Here is an 18,315-nt window from a genome sequence, read left to right as displayed (position 1 = left end):
CGATGACTAACCTGCATTCGGCTGATGAAACAGGGAAAACAAATGAAGAGCATCTTTAAAGGGAACGTTATCGTGGTCTGTTGGCTTCAGGACTTCAAGGTTCCAAACAGCACAACCTTGAGATGGGGATGTGAGGGAGTGTGTAACTCCGTGGGGGGCCGCGGGAACCTTCCTACCCCAGGAAAAAGCATCAGCTAACTTTTATCGCGAACATGCTAATGTTTTTCTCAGCGATAGAAACGTCTTTCTAATTTTTTTATCACTCGAAAAAGCAATTTGATTAAAGTCTGTAGTCACTAAATTCACCTTGTTGGCCAGGTTTGTTTGTTTTGCCTGTTGTGTCATTTTTATGTAAGGTATGGCGAAAACAGAGCACTGCAGTGGTGTAACGGATTAACTGGTTCCCATGTTAGCTGGTGACTTCCTTTAGCCTCTGTTGAAAATGATCAATGCTCAAATTGCAAAAACTAACAGAATGTAGTTCGTTAGCGGGTGAGTGCTTGGACTAACTAGTTTCTATTTTTTAAACAAATGACATTAAGCCCTGATGGACTCCCGGGATTACTAATTAACACATGAATTGGTCAACTTTTATCTGATCCACTGGAAACCACAACAATCTCTGTCAGCTGAGACATGATGGTCAAATTTGTTTAAGCAGATTTAAGTCTGTGCTATTAAATTACATTAATCATAAGATAAATGTTTTAACTGAATGACTCTTCTTGAAATGATTATTTGAAGCAACATTTATTTTTCAAACATGAAATCAAGAGAATGATTCTCTGACTCTGGAGTCAGGATTCTGTTGCCTGGAGCTATTTTGGAGCCAAACACAGACTGTGTTCTCATGACAGACAACCAACTTTTAAAAAAATGTAATCATCATATTTTAAGTATTTCAAAGACATTTGCTGTCTGTGCTGTTAGATGATTGTTTTCCAATGAGTGTTTCTATAACAGTGGTCTGTGGCACAGATTTCATCACCGCACTGCAATTCTTCTGGCTCTGCCACCGTTGACACATGAACATGTCTGTTATTTACAGACAGGAGGGATAAATTATTCACACTGTGTGTGTGTGTGAGAGAGAGAGAGAGAGAGAGAGAGAGAGAGAGAGAGAGAGAGAGAGAGAGAGAGAGAGAGAGAGAGAGAGAGAGAGAGAGAGAGAGAGAGAGAGAGAGAGAGAGAGAGAGAGAGAGAGAGAGAGAGAGAGAGAGAGAGAGAGAGAGAGAGGAGAGGGAGAGAGGGGGGGGGGGGGTGGGGGGGCTCTGAGTCAGAGCCTCCTCTGAACTCTCTGACCTGCTTTTTAATTGCACGCACAATGTCAGTGGGGATGTTGTTTATAAACTCCATTACCCAGCATGCTCTCCGTTCCTCACCTCAGAATGGAGAGTGCGCCTCCTGCAGGCTGCGTTTACAATGTTTTACCTTGTTTGTTTACAGAGTGAACTCTGCTGCCTTGAAGGTCTCCCGGCAGTGTGTAAACCAGTTTCTTCTCATTTTGTATTTAAAGTTAAGAATCATCACCTATACCACTTTATCCAGTTCTGGTATTTCAAGTAAACAAACAAATCACACTGATAACAAAGGTAAACAAACAAAACACAGAGGTAAACAAATAACTACTCAGGTAAACAATTGAACAAAACACAGAAGTGAACAAAGAAGTCAGGTAAACAAACAAACAAACAAACCAATCAGCCACACAGATAAAAAGCAAACCAACGAGCCAACAAGACAAGTAAAGGAGAACCACACAGAACAACAAAGATAGATGGTTGTTATGTGAACGCTGCCATCACAGACCGACACCGACACTCTTCAGTTGTGTTTTTTATTCAAATCCTCTCCACGTCTTTTTCTTTTTTTTATTATACACCACAAAAGATTAAACAGATTGCGGAGGAGGTCAAGGTCAAACGCGGGTCAAACTAACACCTGGTGGCAGTAAATAAACAAGTTTACTGGAAATAAAAGCCGTCTATTTACAGGTAAAATCAGAGGTCACCTCTACCCCAGACTGACCTTTGACCCGTTACACTCTGAAAAACTGCCCCCATCGTCGTGTTGACAGGTTCGATTCCTGGCCAGCCTCCCACTGAACCACTGGTCCGTTTCTCAGAGTGTGAACGTTACGTTCCAATTTCCACCTGAGTCAAACTCCACCGCTGTGTCCTGGCTCAGGCTACGCCCTCTTTTCTTGACCAATGGGGATTTCAGACTGGCTGTCGGAGTCAAAGGTCAAGGGGGCGGAGCCTGAAACCTGACACGGCGGGGTTGAACATCACGACATCAAACCAGAAACAGTTTAAACAAAAATACACATCAGAACTAATAACTCCTCCCACCCACACCGTTCCCCTGGAGGTCCCCTACAACAAATCAAACACAGCCTGGGAAAATCTACGAGGACCTGAGATCCTGCAGGTCTGACGAGGAACCCGGACCGGCTGTGAGGTCCTGAAGGGGGCACTCTGCTCTGCGCTCACAGCCAGCAGACGTGAGGTCGTCACCAGAGACCCAAACTCGACGGGACGATTCCAGGCTTAACAAGTCGAGTTATTCCAAACGAGTCGAGTCCAGACGAGATGAGTTGAGTTATTCCAGATGAATCGCGTACGACGAAACAAGTCCAGACAAGAAGAGTCGATTTGTTCCAGACGAATCTAGTCAAAGGAATATTGGAAGGGTGGACGTTTGATTTCTACTGAAGCACAGGACCGACGGAGCTGATTTTTTCCTCGTTTGTAACATTGAGTGTTTTCGAGTGGCTTGGAAACCAAACGGATCGGAAACAAATGTTTGGAAACTAGTTGCTCGAACGCCTTCAGGGCCTCTTGAAAACCAGCAGGGTCCAGCAGACCGTAGAGTCGGTCAGAGTGTTGTGGGTTCAGCAGAGTCTTGAGAGAGGGTCAGAGTCCAGCAGAGTCTTGAGAGAGGGTCAGAGTCCAGCAGTCTTGAGAGAGGGTCAGAGTCCAGCAGAGTCTTGAGAGAGGGTCAGAGTCCGGCAGAGTCTTGAGAGAGGGTCAGAGTCCAGCAGTCTTGAGAGAGGTTCAGAGTCCAGCAGAGTCTTGGGAGAGGGTCAGAGTCCAGCAGAGTCTTGAGAGAGGGTCAGAGTCCAGCAGAGTCTTGAGAGAGGGTCAGAGTCCAGCAGTCTTGAGAGAGGGTCAGAGTCCAACAGAGTCTTGAGAGAGGGTCAGAGTCCAGCAGTCTTGAGAGGAGGGTCAGAGTCCAGCAGAGTCTTGAGAGAGGGTCAGAGTCCAACAGTCTTGAGAGAGGGTCAGAATCCAACAGTCTTGAGAGAGGGTCAGAGTCCAACAGAGTCTTGAGAGAGGGTCAGAGTCTGGGAGGCGGAGTGCAGCAAACAGGTCCTGATCAGGTCTTGAAGGGAACACATGGAGTCTTCAGATAAAATCTCAGAAAAATCTTCTACAAACAATCGAGTGACTCTAGTGAAAACAGCTAACACTGTCGGGGGTGCGGCGCCAGGCTCGCCGTGATTACGGTCTGGCGCAGGGTCGGGTCCAAAGGTGGACGGAGACGGAGGCGACACGCAGACGACGGCCGAGGGCAGAACTAGTCGTCTTCATCGTCTTCGTCATCTTCGCCCCTCCGTCGTCCACGGTCCCTCTCTCCTCTTCAAGCCCTGTACGCCCCGTTGCATCGTCTGTGGAGACACAACCCGACCAATCAGAGTGCTGTGCGGTCTCACACACAACCGACCAATCAGAGCTGTGCTGACCCTTACCTTCCTCGTCCTCACCGTCACTCTTCCCTCATCTTCGTCCTCGTCCTGAAACACAGAAGAAGAGTGGATCACTGCATATCTGTGCTGTGATTGGTGGATAATCTATGACCTCCTGGTCTCCAGAGTTCACCTCTGTGGTCGGCATAGCTACGGTATCATCTGACTAATATTTTGTTACCATGGAAACTCCCGATCATAAAACATTTCAGAAGTTACAATTGGAAATATTTCAACTATTAATCTGCAAGAATCTGGAACTGAGATGTTGTGGAACTGGGTCTAGGGGGGATTCTGGGTCTATCTTTGCTCAAGGGGGATTCTGGGTCTAGGTGTGCTCGAGGGGATTCTGGGTCTAGGTGTGCTCGAGGGGATTCTGGGTCTCGGTGTGGCTAGAGAGGGGATTCTGGGTCTCGGTGTGGCTAGAGGGGATTCTGGGGTCTCGGTGTGGCTAGAGCTACAGGGGATTCTGGGTCTCGGTGTGGCTAGAGCTACAGGGGAATTCTGGGTCTCGGGTGTGGCTAGAGCTACAGGGGATTCTGGGTCTTTGGTGTGGCTAGAGGGGATTTCGGGGTCTAGGTGTGCTCGAGGGGATTCTGGGTCTAGGTGTGCTCGAGGGGATTCTGGGTCTAGGTGTGCTAGAGGGGGACTCTGGGTCTAGGTGTGCTCGAGGGGATTCTGGGTCTAGGTGTGCTAGAGGGGGACTCTGGGTCTAGGTGTGCTCGAGGGGATTCGGGGGTCTAGGTGTGCTCGAGGGGATTCTGGGTCTTGGTGTGGCTAGAGGGGATTCGGGGTCTAGGTGTGCTCGAGGGGGATTCTGGGGGTCTAGGTGTGCTAGAGGGGGACTCTGGGTCTCGGTGTGGCTCTGGGTTCGAGGTGGGAATGTGATTCTCTGGCACAGGTGCATGATGGGAGGTGGCCTGAGTTGCCCACCTGATTGGCCCGGTTCACCTGATAGGGCAGTCCCACCTTTCCTCTCTCTGATCCTTCCTCATCCTCATCTTCATCTTCATCGTCATCATAGACCGCCGGCCGGCGCCGTCCCATCTTCGTCTGTCACACGGAGACAGCGCCAGCCATCAGAGGTTAGAACACTGTGTGTGTGTGTGTGTGTGTGTGTGTGTGTGTGTGTGTGTGTGTGTGTGTGTGTGTGTGTGTGTGTGTGTGTGTGTGTGTGTGTGTGTGTGTGTGTGTTGCTGACCTTCGTCTTCGGCCTCGGAGTCGGGCGCCCTCGTTGTCCTCCTGGTCGAAGCCATCCAGGTAGGTGACCTGAGGCAGCAGCTCAAAGACGCTGTCCCGGTAGTCCTCCAGACACGTGATCTCGCAGTTGAAGAGGTCCAGACTCTGCAGACTCTTGAGCTGCTGCAGTGCCTCCACCGTGCTCAGGTCCTTGATCTTGTTCCCACTCAGGTTCAGGTAGGTCAGGTTAGGACACTTCTGGGAGAGAGTCTCCAAGGACCCTGACAGGTTGTTATCGCTCAGCTCCAACTGAGGAGACGGACAGAGGACAACCTGTAAGAAGCACTACCAGAACTACAAGAACCATCGCCAGAACAAGAAATACCACCAGAACTACAAGAACCAACACCAGAACAAGAACCATTGCCAGAACAACAAGATCCACCACCAGACCTAAAAGAACCAACCCCAGAACAAGAACTACCGCCAGAACAACAAGATCCACCACCAGAACAAGAACCATCACCAGAATTATAAGAACCACTGCCAGAACAAAAAAAAAAACTACGCCAGAACAAAAAGAACATATACCAGACCTAAAAGAACCCACCCACCAGAATAACAATGAGCTGACCTCTGGATGTGTCTGACCCCTCGGTGTGCCTGACTGACCTTGCGTAGTTTTGGGGAGGGCGGGCAGCTTGGCGAGCGAGTTCAGTCCCACGTTGACCATGCTGAGGAACTCCAGCTCGGTGAACTCGTCTGACAGACCTTCCACTTCACCGTCCGTAGAGCGACAGTTGTCCACCACTAGCTCTGCAATCTGAGGACAGAAGAGAAGCATGATGGGAGAAACAGGCGATCTCTGACCAATCAGCTGCAGCCTGACTTTAGCCCCGCCCACAGAATGATGGCAGACATGATGAAGGTCACCACCAGCTGCTGCTTTCTTCCATTTCTTTGACTTTATTCTGTGTGAATTAGTCCCGTCTTTTCATGGTGTTTGAAGGTGTGAGAGGTGATGTTAGTTTGGTCCGAGCGACTTTACAGCATTTCCTTCCAAACCTCAGACGCCCTTCCTTCTTCCTGAAGGTCAGAATAGTTCGTGACTTTTCAGGTTCATTTAAATTTTTCACAACACGTGTTGCTGGATGACCGTTGTAGTAATTGTTTTCTAGGTGTATTACTCTGGTAGTGTTGTTGTGTTGTCATTGATATCGGGATATTGTTGGATTATTATTGTGTTGTTGTTGACTTGGTGTTGCGTTACTGTTATGATGTAATTGTTGTAGTGGTACTGATGTTATTACTGGCTTGCGGTTGTGTTATCATTGTGTTGTATTACTGGTGCGATGGTTGTGTTGTTGTGAAGGACAGTCCTCTGACTGGTGGCGGATTTTATTTCCCACAGATCCATTTGATTTCATCTTATATAACCAGCAAAGCTCCACGGAGTGGGAGGAGAGAGGGGAGGTGGGGGGGTAGAGGAGTAGGAGGAGAGAGGGAGGTGGGGGGGTAGAGGAGGAGGAGGAGAGAGGGAGGTGGGGGGTAGAGGAGAGTGGGAGGAGAGAGGGAGGTGGGGGGTAGAGGAGTAGGAGGAGAGAGGGAGGTGGGGGGTAGAGGAGGAGGAGGAGGAGAGAGGGAGGTGGGGGTAGAGGAGTGGGAGGAGAGAGGGGAGGTGGGGGGGTAGAGGAGTAGGAGGAGGAGAGAGGGAGGTGGGGGGTAGAGGAGTAGGAGGAGAGAGGGAGGTGGGGGGTAGAGGAGGAGGAGGAGAGAGGGAGGTGGGGGGTAGAGGAGTAGGAGGAGAGAGGGAGGTGGGGGGTTGAGGAGGAGGAGGAGGAGAGAGGGAGGTGGGGGGTAGAGGAGGAGGAGGAGAGAGGGAGGTGGGGGGTAGAGGAGTAGGAGGAGGAGAGAGGGAGGTGGGGGGTAGAGGAGTAGGAGGAGGAGGAGAGGAGAGAGGGAGGTGGGGGGTAGAGGAGTAGGAGGAGGAGAGAGGGGAGGTGGGGGTAGAGGAGTAGGAGGAGAGAGGGAGGTGGGGGTAGAGGAGTAGGAGGAGAGAGGGAGGTGGGGGGTAGAGGAGTAGGAGGAGAGAGGGAGGTGGGGGGTAGAGGAGGAGGAGGAGAGAGGGAGGTGGGGGGTTAGAGGAGTAGGAGGAGGAGAGAGGGAGGTGGGGGGTAGAGGAGGAGGAGGAGAGAGGGAGGTGGGGGGTAGAGGAGTAGGAGGAGAGAGGGAGCTGGGGGGTGGAGGAGTAGGAGGAGAGAGGGAGCTGGGGGGTGGAGGAGGAGGAGGAGGAGAGAGGGAGCTGGGGGGGTAGAGAGGGAGGTGGGGGGGCTCCTCCACGGTGACCATCTGTCGGCTTCCCCGATTCATAAAACATGACAGCAGCTTTACAGGGCGAGTTATTTAACCGTTTATGTAACACACACACACACACACACACACACACACACACACACACACACACACACACACACACACACACACACACACACACACACACACACACACACACACACACACACACACACACACACACACACACACACCAGGATTAACCCTGCTCCGTCCCTGTGTAGTAACGTTCACCGGGAGGAACGCGGTGAGCAGTCATCCACCCTCTAATCTACTTAAAAGTAACGGAGTAACGACTTCTCCCGTTACGGTGCCGCAAGCCAAGCCGTCATTACCCGTTAACCACGTTACAGTAACGCTTCGCAATGTAACGCCGCTGTGACAGCTGTTTATCACCAGTTAATAACGGGGATCCCCGGGCGGAAGGACGTCTTGCGCCCGGCAGAGCGAGCCCCGGAGCCGGCGGTCCGGAGTGACCGCGAGCTGGAGCAGGACCACGGCGGGAAAATGTCGGCTCATAGGCGTTATAGTCCAGAGGAGATTTAAAATGTCCGCCGTGTGTGTGACCCTGAACACACCAGACCGGTACCGACCCCGCCGGACACCGGCTCCAGGTTCGTCCCGGTGGTTTGGTCCGGCTCAGTCGCTCCGGTCACGGACGGGGTGAACGGACCGCCCCGGATCAGGACAGTAAGCCGCCGGCTTAGCGAGAACCGCGGGGACAGGCGAGTTTCCCCGCGGAGCCCGAGCCGAGACCAGTACCGGGTCTCCGAACTGGGGTGGAGTGATGTGAGCGGTTATCCACCAAATGACGGGACCCGGCGGTGCCGGTGAGCGGCTCCGGGAAGAAAGGAGCGCAGCCCGGGATGCAAGGAGCCCGGGCTGCGGGGCTCACCTCCGCCGGGCTCCGGTTCCGCAGCTCCAGAACGATCCTCTTCTTCATCTCCATGGTGTCTGGTTCGGGCTCCGAGTAGCGGCGAGCGGTGCAGACGGTCCCGGGATCAGCGCGCTGCCCTCCTCTGATGGCCGCGGTGAGCCGACTGATCCTCCATGATACCCCGCGCCCCGCCCCCTCCACCAATGCCCCGCCTCCCGGAGCTCCGGATTGGCTGGCCGACTCTCCGCGGCCGCTGATTGGACCGTGGACATGTCTATCAGGATTGCTCGGGTATTATCCACTCGAGAAGTCTCCGAAGAACGTCGTGTCGCAAAGCCCGACGGGAACTGTAGTCTTTCATTACTTTGCCCGCGGACTCTCGCAGAAATTTACCCCATTAAAAGAAAACAAACTACCACATTCTACCATTGTCTGGATCCAAACCTTCAAATTATTTCCCGAGTTTGACATTTTTAATTATTTCTTTCAGCAAGACGTCCAAATTTGATTCGAGAATAGATCAAAGCTATTTGGCTTCCAGTAAAACCAAATTTCCCGAACACCCCACATAGACACTTGTCAAAAACCACACACTTTTAAAAAACAACAAAAAAAATGAGTGTTTATAATGTAAGCAGCAAACATCACGAGGCATTAAGGTACAGTAAAAAAAAATACAACTTTATATGTACATAGAAAAGATCTGCTGCACTGACTTATAAAAAATATCAGAGTGTGTGTCCACTTTCTCCGGAACATCTTAGAAGTGGTGGAGAAGCAGGGATAACCAATTGCGTCCAAATCTCATCTGTGTGATTCTACACACCATACATCTGAGTCACTGCAGATCTGAAGGGAAGCACAATGGTGTCAGACAAAGACCGCTCCCAATTCCGCATGGGGTGGGGGGAGAGGAGTATTTTGACATTAAAGGGGACACTCATGATGTGAAAGGGATAACCATTACTGTCCAAATTATATAAAAGGTCAAACTGACTGGAGCCCAACCTGAACATTCCCCAGGTTCACCTACAGAGGCACTCCCTCAAAATGGCACAGGGAAGCTAAATGTTGAGTTAAAGTAATGATCAGGGAATGCAAATGGCCACAGACCTCCATCCTGAACCCTTCATAACTGATTTATAATTAAACTAAACTGAGGGCCCATTCACTCATCTTATGCCCCTCTGCCATTTTACATCCCATTCATTACAATGATAAAGCCACATAAAAAAGAACGTTCAAACGTTCAAACAAAAACAACAACGCTCTGATCTTTCAGCAGTTTCTCAACTGGTATCATATGGTGCAGATCTGAGCCGGGAGTTTATCCACTTCCTGCCTCTCTGGGAGTCACATTTGAATCTTCAGGGGAATTAAAATGGTGCAGCCTTTCACTACATCACTGTACCGTCACTTCCAGAAATGGGATGCTAACTTGCACGACTTCTCTTGTTATACCTTCTGATGTGCACCCTCCCTACACTCCCCAATGAATTCACTACCGCTCTAGTGCCATTTTGCATCCCATTCGGAAATCAGTCTGAAATAAACCAAGACAAGCATAAACTCAATCTGGAACAACTGAAGTACATTATCTTCCTTTTTCAAATAAGTGGTGACAAATAATGCAGGGATTCCAAATGGCGCACAAGTCCCATCGCAACAACTCTTCAATTAAATGAGACCATGGGGCTTCCTGTTATGATGGATTGTCAAGTGGTGTCGCCTCCTCAGTTATCTGAAGAAAACATTTTGCATCCCAATAAAAACAAATAAACAAAACAGAAAGTAGATAAATCGGAGGCTTCAGGGGATAAAAATGTTTCTTGATACTCTCAGACACTTTGACAGGGATTCAAATGGGGCAGTTGAGCTCTGCCTCCCTCGTTGAAACTCTCCATGTTTGCATCTTCGGTGAGTGAAAACAGTCACTTCTCCTCAGCTCACTCAGTGGTCTGATGAAGAGTCAACCTCCACCGGACACGGTGGCTCCTCCACCCCCAAGACAGCGGCGCAGCGCCTCCCCCAGAGGCGGCGGTGCTTCTGATGCGTCTGTTAGGAGCTGACCCCGGTCGCCTCTCCTCCCGCCTCCACCAGTGTCACCTGCCCCTCCTCCCCCTCCATGATGATGCCTCCCTCCTGCAGCACCACCATCTCACCCTCTTCCTCCACCACGCCACCAGCCGCCTCCTCCTCATCCTCCTCGCCCCCCACCACCTCCTCAGGGCTGGCGGCGGTGTTGGTGGCAGCAGTGATGTTGGCCCGACTCTGTGCCATGGCCTCCAGCTTCATGCGGTACTCCTCGGCCTCCTGTTCCTTGCGCAGCAGCTGTTGCCGGTACTCCTGCGCCTTCCTGTTGGCCTCCAGCAGCTGCCGCTGCAGCAGCTCCTGCAGGAGGAGAAACGAGGAGGCTCAGAGCGGAGGAGACACACGTGCATGCAAGTTGTGTGTGTGTGTGTGTGTGTGTGTGTGTGTGTGTGTGTGTGTGTGTGTGTGTGTGTGTGTGCTCACCGTCTCTCCCGTATCACTGTGGTTGTTGGTTACTTCCAGCTTCCTCTTCCTGGACGGGGGCAGCTGTGGCTCCTCCGTCACCACCTCCTCAGTCACCGTGTTGGCCGGTACCGCCAGCACTGAAAACAACCAAACAGAAGGTTACCGCCGGGCCGGCTGACTCCACCCACTCTGAGGTCACAGATCGGAGCCGTACTCTGCTGTCCGTGCTGCATGGTGACGAAGAACGGCTGCGTCATCCCTCCGGTGGTCTGCAGGTTGCCATGCTGGTCGGTTACTATGGTGATGACCCTCTGACCCCCCTCGTTGACCACGGCGGCATGCTGGATGTTGGAGTCCAGAGCGCTCGCAGCCATGGCTTCCTCCGAGTCTCCTGCAGGGGAAAACCGGCTGTGTCACACAGCAAGGGGTTTGAGCTGGGAGACTTCACAGGTGTGTGTGAGTGACTCACCTGTGTTGGCCTTGTTAAGCAGCTCGGCCAGGTTGACCACGCCCCCTTGGATGGCAGGAATCCCCTGAATGATGAACTGAGGCTGATTGTTCGTCCCGCTCGTCTCCACGTTCATGCTCACTTGGTTCATGTTCACCTGGTTCTGCATACCCTCCTACACACGCACACACACAGGCACGTCAGCCTGCTCCCAGCATGCCTCTGACCCCCCCTCCCCTCCTCCGGCGTGCGCCTCACCTGGAGCTGCAGCATCAGCTCCGTGTTCTGGATGTCCACGGCGATGTCGAACGGCGTCTTGTCAAACTTGCTGAGCGCGTGCACGTCGGCGCCGTGCTTGATGAGGGTCTCGGCCACGCCATGGTGTCCGTGCTGCGCCGCCCAGTGGAGCGCCGTCATCTTCAACATGTCTTTGGCGTTGATGTCGGCGCCGCTCTGAGAGGAAGTTTAACACAAAGTCACACACACACACATGCACGCGCACGCACACACACACACACACACACACACACACACGCGCACACACACGCGCACACACACGCGCACACACACGCGCACACGCACCCGGACCAGCAGCTCCACGATGACCGTGTGTCCCTCGGCAGCCGCCATGTGCAGGGGGGTCCTGTCGACTTTGGTTCGGGCATCTCTGCTGACGCCCGCTCTCAACAGGACATCGGCGGTGGAGTAGTGACCATGCTGAGCCGCCAGATGGAGGGGGGACGTCCCCAGCTGAGGGGTAAGGGGGTGAAGGGGTGAAGGGGTGAGAGAGGAGTAAGTGTAGTCATGTGCGGGACACATGATAACATCACACGTCTGATAGAAACTTCGTTCCCCTGCAGTCCCTCAACACATCACCTGGCTGAAGTACCTGTTCCAACAGGGGGTCTGGACCCTGTGTGTGTGTGTGTGTGTGTGTGTGTGTGTGTGGCAGAGACAAAGAGTGAGATCTCACCCAGTCGGTGGTGAATGGAGCTCCATTAGCCATCAAGTTTCTGACCTCATCGTCGTGACCTTTACGAGCCGCCTCCAGCAACCGCTTCCCCAAGTCCACCAGAGACATCTGGGACACAGACACAGACACGTTAATCTCTAGTAGACTCAGGTCCCGTTTACACAACAAAACTCAGTGAAATGCATCGTTTATGATTCACAAAATGTTTGCGTTTACATGGCAACGTTTTGAAAATTCTGTACGAGGGCTGAACGATTCATTGCATTAGCGATAATATCACGATATGATAAAACGGGATTTTCTAATCACAAGGGCTGCGATTTGACTGCTCACGTGATCGGGTCACGTGACGACCTGCGCGTGTCATCTGCCCACCTTGCTCGAACGGGCTCGTGATTTTAGGGATGGAGCCGATCCGATCCAGGATCGGGTTCTGATACCAACATAATTCACGGATCAGAAATTTCCGCTCCAACCTGCAGAGGTTCCTGATCCATGATCCTGGTCTGATCCATGATCCTGGTCTGCTTCATGGTGCTGAAATGATCCCCAGTGTTTCCCTGCTGCTGCTCTGCTCGCTGGCTGCAAACTGTGGACTGGATTTCCTGAAGGGAGGCGGGTCTCAATGAGACCAGGAGGAATGAGGCAGGAAATCCAGTCCACAGTTTGCAGCCAGCGAGCAGGCTAGGGAAGTAGCACTGTGCTATCCAACTTTTCATGGCAACATGTTGCTGATTGGAGGGATTTTAGTCTCACAACACCACAAAGCAACGCAGCAACGTGGATGTTAGCAAAGCAACGCAGCAACGTGGATGTTAGCAAAGCAACGCAGCAACGTGGATGTTAGCAAAGCAATGTAGCAACGTGGATGTTAGCAAACCAACGCAGCAACGTGGATGTTAGCAAAGCAACACAGCAACGTGGATGTTAGCAAAGCAACGCAGCAACGTCGATGTTTGCTAAGCAACGCAGCAACGTGGATGTTAGCAAAACAACGCAGCAACGCGGATGTTTGCTAAGCAACGCAGCAACGTGGATGTTAGCAAAGCAACGCAGCAACGTGGATGTTAGCAAAGCAACGCAACAACGTGGATGTTTGCTAAGCAACGCAGCAATGTGGATGTTAGCAAAGCAACGCAGCAACGTGGATGTTAGCAAAGCAACGCAGCAACGTGGATGTTAGCAAAGCAACGCAGCAACGTGGATGTTTGCTAAGCAACGCAGCAACGTGGATGTTAGCAAAGCAACACAGCAACGTGGATGTTTGCTAAGCAACGCAGCAACGTGGATGTTAGCAAAGCAACGCAGCAACGTGGATGTTTACTAAGCAACGCAGCAACGTGGATGTTAGCAAAGCAACGCAGCAACGTGGATGTTTACTAAGCAACGCAGCAATGTGAATGTTAGCAAAGCAACGCAGCAACGTGGATGTTAGCTAAGCAGTTGTTCAGCGAGGCGGTCGCTCCGCCGCCAGACGTCAGCGTTTTAAAACTCCAGCTCTCCGAGGAGAACGGCGCTGACCGCGCCATCAAAACAATGAACAGCAGCTCCTCTGCTGGAGCAGTCGATTCACACCCCCGTGAAGCTGCGTCCTACTCCGCGCTAAACTCCCTGAAAATAGTCCCAATCATTTGTGTTGTTCGAGCTGTTGGTGCTGCGTTGCTAAAGAATTTCCCCAGAGATTAATGAAGTGATTCTGAGGTTTTAAAGATATAAGAACTAGTTTATTATGAGATGATGACGTCACGCAGACCCCCTCATTGTCCACATGGAACTAAAATACTTTGTACTGCTTCTTTTCTGTCCTGATACTAACCTCAAGGTGTCTTTAGAGAGAGTATATGTATACATTAGTACATTTCATACTTTACTGTAGAGAGGAGTTTATTACAGCCTCATATAAAGTCAACAATAATAATAATAATAATAATAACATTAAAGCAAACAGAGCACTGCTATCAGAATCGTATCGGCAGATGTACAAATTAAAGTATCAGGATCGGATCAGAAGTAGAAAAACGTGTATCGGTGCTTCCCTACTGCAGTGTCGATGAGCAAACCACATAAAATCCTTAATGTCCAGCGCAGCATTAGTATAGTGACCCAGCCTGGTTTAGGGCTTTGAGAAGTACAATGGACAAGCAGCTTGTTGTGGTGAACGTTACAAGACTGCAAGTCACAGTATTTAGTAAGTTTACTACTGTAAACTTGGATTGTTATTACAATGATTGACAAGTATAAAACTACCAAATCCCAGGAGAATATGAACTGGGAGAAATGACATGACGAAACATTGTTCAGATTGTCTCCACTGAGCATGTGCGCAACTCCTAGTTACTCCGGCCATGGTGACCAGCAGCAGGAGCAGCGTTTGTGTTGTCTACACTGGACGGAGTCGGAGCATTTTCAAAAAGTTGTTTTCAATTGTCCTGTAAACCAAAATTCTACAGAAGTTTTGTGTCATGTCATCGTGGCCCAATAGTTGGAGTAACCACAGTCTTATGACGTCACCCCCGTTAACCGCCCGTGTTTGGACCCGTAGACCACATATTTCCCCACAGCCGGCTAAAGCTAACGGCTGCGTGTCCACCATCACACACAGCCCGCCTATTTCCCTCCATTTGTTAAAAATCCAAATAAAACCGCCAGCTTGTATTTTTGAAGCATTACAATAATCCATAAAGTCAGAATAAGGTTTCGGTGTGAATGCGAGCTGCACTGTGCACTTTACTGTCAGGAAGAACGTTTAAAAAGTGCCAAAACAACTCTGTCCGACAATGGAAACAGCCCGTGAAAACGTCGCGGACGGACAGAAACTCGACTTAAAACACCTTCCGGGAAGTTCTGCTCCAGGCAGCAGCGGGATCAGCGGACTGTTTGATCCCGACTCGACTCGCTTAAAACGGCCTGTGTGTGTACGATAATGGAACGAGGCGGGCTGTACGGTGCTGTGGTCTCGGCGCGGCGGAGCGGGACGAGGAGCCATTTTACGCGCCTTCACGGGCAAAAAGAGTCCGCCATGTGCCGCGTGCGGCCCTGCTCCGACCCGCGCACATCTAGGCCCGGGCCCGGTACCGGAGCAGGAAATCCTTACATGTGAAGCACCCGGTTTTTCCGGGGGAAGTCACACCGAAATTTCTTATTTTACACGGAGGGGAAAAAAAAAAAAAAACACTTCCACATCCGGTGAACGAGCGGCTTCCAGCGCGAAGTCAACAGCTCGCAACACGGGGGGAACGCGCAGAAATCCATGGGGGGAACCACCGGGACAACACCCAAAAGGGGAAACGACGGACACCGAGCGGGAGAGAGCACCCCGGCCTGCAGCCGACCGGACCCTCCGGGCGGCGGAGCGACGACTAACCGTGTCTGGGTGTGTGAGGAGGCAGCCGGGCTGCTCCGCTCCGTGTGCGGGCTGATGGAGGTCTGTGCCCGGAGCTGATGAAAGTCCCTCTGGTGCTGCACTGACAGGAAAATGTGCAAAAGTTTGCGCTTTGACGCTCCGCGGCCTCACGAGCCTCCGTTTATTAAGGAAGACAGGATGACGAAGGACGAGCCTTCACAATAAGATCACCGTGGTTTGACACAACGAATTAGTTTTCATCAAATACACATTTATCACGCAGTAATACGCAGTTTTTCTTTAGAGCAGGGGGAGCGGGGTAAATACACAGTCCGAGGGCTCATTGCGGCTCAATATAAGTTAATGTTCGGTTCACGGGATGTAAAGTTGGGAAATCTTTCCCATTTTCAGTAGCAATGAAATGTACATAGAAAATATGTATTTGCCTGTATGTTACACGAGAAGTCATCAATAAATATGTATATGTTAAAACAAACTGCAAACAGACCATCGGCTGAAAGGGGGAAAAAACAACTCCATCGCTGAAATAAATATGATTCGCTTTTATGTTGAAAGGTGTAACCGGATATGTGATCAGCGCAGGGGCTAGCTGTTAGCCGTTAGCTTGGTACGGTTGCTCTCCGGTTCACGGTCCGTAACGCCGCCGTTAACCGCTCTTCCTCTGCGGGACTCCTGCAGCTCTCCGCCGAGACGCTGCGGGGAGCTCCGGTGAAGGAAACCCGCAGAAGAGCTCCTGTTTGAACAAAGATGGCGACACCGGAAATGTAAGCCTGGTGGGCGGGTCCCCGGGACCCGGGGAGAGCGGGACCCGGGACCCGTCCGAGGTAAACAAGCATATGAAGCAAAGAAGAAAGCAAACACCTAAAAACGACATGTAAACAATGAACTGAATTGATGATCGACAACAACGAATGAACAAACAACTGAATTAATGAGACAAACAACGAAAGCAACATGTAAATTAAAGACTGGAACAAACACGTAAACAAAGAGTGAACTACGAAGGAGGCTGACACGAAGCGTCTGATACAGAAACAAAGCAGGCTCACATCTCTGTGTTGAATGTCAATAATACTTTGTTTTGTTTCTCACTTTGAGGAAATCACTTTTATTGTGACAGGGTGATGGACACTGTGGTGCCTCCTCGGATTGTAGCTCTTTCCCTGCTCAGGACCGGATCTTGCTGAGGAAAGTTTATATGGGTGTATGGTATTTGGCGGGTTAACAAAAGCACAAAATAAGTAAAGTCGATATACACATACAAACTACTTACTTTAATTGTCTCTGCTAAAGTAAGCGTTTTAAACTCGTATTCGTAAATAATCAAACTAATTAATTTTGATACTTAACTGTTTGTTAGCTTTAGCTGCTAACAAGCTGGTATTTGTGAGACTCGCGCTGGTTCTGTGAGGCTCCGCCTCAATCAGCACCAGCCAATCAGCTTTGAGCATCTAATGACGTTGTTAGTGATGCTTCAGGCTTCAGGCCCCATGAGGCATCAGAATCATGTAAACTGAATGGATGGAGCCACTTTCACTTTACTGCATCCAATACACACTGCATGGTGAGAGAGGGGCGAGCTACACTAATGTAATACACACTGCATGGTGAGAGAGGGGCGAGCTACACTAATGTAATACACATTGCATGGTGAGAGAGGGGCGAGCTACACTAATGTAATACACACTGCGTGGTGAGAGAGGGGCGAGCTACACTAATGTAATACACACTGCATGGTGAGAGAGGGGCGAGCTACACTAATGTAATACACACTGCATGGTGAGAGAGGGGCGAGCTACACTAATGTAATACACACTGCATGGTGAGAGAGGGGCGAGCTACACTAATGTAATACACACTGCATGGTGAGAGAGGGGCGAGCTACACTAATGTAATACACACTCTATGGTGAGAGAGGGGCGAGCTACACTAATGTAATACACACTGCATGGTGAGAGAGGGGCGAGCTACACTAATGTAATACACACTGCGTGGTGAGAGAGGGGCGAGCTACACTAATGTAATACACACTGCATGGTGAGAGAGGGGCGAGCTACACTAATGTAATACACACTGCGTGGTGAGAGAGGGGCGAGCTACACTAATGTAATACACACTGCGTGGTGAGAGAGGGGCGAGCTACACTAATGTAATACACACTGCGTGGTGAGAGAGGGGCGAGCTACACTAATGTAATACACACTGCGTGGTGAGAGAGGGGCGAGCTACACTAATGTAATACACACTGCGTGGTGAGAGAGGGGCGAGCTACACTAATGTAATACACACTGCGTGGTGAGAGAGGGGCGAGCTACACTAATGTAATACACACTGCGTGGTGAGAGAGGGGCGAGCTACACTAATGTAATACACACTGCGTGGTGAGAGAGGGGCGAGCTACACTAATGTAATACACACTGCATGGTGAGAGAGGGGCGAGCTACACTAAGGCACCATCAGTGTGGATCAGGAGGAAACACAACCTGGAGCAGGAAGAGGAGACCAGGAACCAGGGAGGACAGTCCACACAGTAATTATGTACTGTATAAGAGGAAGTTTTATTCACAGAGAAGAAGATACTGTAGATAATCTTAAAGAATTAATAACAGTCTTTGCATGCAGTCCTTTCTGATGACACCAGGTGGCGCTCAGCCCCACCTGCCCCTAATGACCAGTCGCCCCTGTTCAGAGGTAATTCACACTCAGACTCTGGCTCGGCTTTCAAAATAGACTTGCAGGAGATAGGTGTACAAGGAATGCATCTGTAAATGGTTGTAGATTCAAGTTACCACCTTGCCTTGAAAGTTGGTTATTTCCAGGGAGAATCATGGGGCGGGTGGGATATGAGGCTCCTGGGGGTGTAGAGTTGACTGTCCTC

The 18,315-nt window shown here is 50.7% G+C and overlaps 2 protein-coding genes across 4 annotated transcripts; both read right to left on the bottom strand.

The window, feature by feature from the left end:
* Window positions 1–1,793: 1,793 nt before the first annotated feature.
* anp32e (acidic (leucine-rich) nuclear phosphoprotein 32 family, member E) lies at window positions 1,794–8,309 on the bottom strand. Its single transcript, XM_080485066.1, is given in 7 exon segments — window positions 1,794–3,670; window positions 3,752–3,796; window positions 4,718–4,801; window positions 4,950–5,236; window positions 5,600–5,614; window positions 5,616–5,750; window positions 8,175–8,309. Coding segments are annotated over 6 exon segments (603 nt in total). The 5' UTR covers window positions 8,229–8,309; the 3' UTR covers window positions 1,794–3,670; window positions 3,752–3,768.
* Window positions 8,310–8,580: 271 nt separating this feature from the next.
* LOC308122902 (GA-binding protein subunit beta-2-like) lies at window positions 8,581–15,768 on the bottom strand. 3 transcript variants are annotated; one of them, XM_080485063.1, is made up of 8 exons: window positions 15,438–15,768; window positions 12,074–12,181; window positions 11,683–11,850; window positions 11,359–11,553; window positions 11,122–11,275; window positions 10,867–11,043; window positions 10,671–10,789; window positions 8,581–10,547 (listed from the first exon to the last, which is right to left on the bottom strand). In XM_080485063.1, exons 2-8 carry the CDS (start codon window positions 12,179–12,181, stop codon window positions 10,215–10,217), a joined length of 1,254 nt encoding a protein of 417 aa, XP_080341189.1. In that variant the 5' UTR covers window positions 15,438–15,768; the 3' UTR covers window positions 8,581–10,214. The 3 variants fall into 3 exon arrangements, with proteins under 3 accessions (XP_080341189.1, XP_080341191.1, XP_080341190.1); XM_080485065.1 differs by lacking the exon at window positions 15,438–15,768 and adding an exon at window positions 15,069–15,223 and having other exon boundaries at window positions 8,587–10,547; XM_080485064.1 differs by lacking the exon at window positions 15,438–15,768 and adding an exon at window positions 14,905–15,179 and having other exon boundaries at window positions 8,587–10,547.
* Window positions 15,769–18,315: the final 2,547 nt, after the last annotated feature.

Source organism: Lipophrys pholis (genome assembly GCF_963383615.2).
Source record: "Lipophrys pholis genome assembly, chromosome: 17".
In the NCBI taxonomy this organism is placed as follows: domain Eukaryota; kingdom Metazoa; phylum Chordata; class Actinopteri; order Blenniiformes; family Blenniidae; genus Lipophrys; species Lipophrys pholis.
Note: the sequence above shows the minus strand (reverse complement) of the source record. Positions and strands in the feature narration are given on the sequence as shown.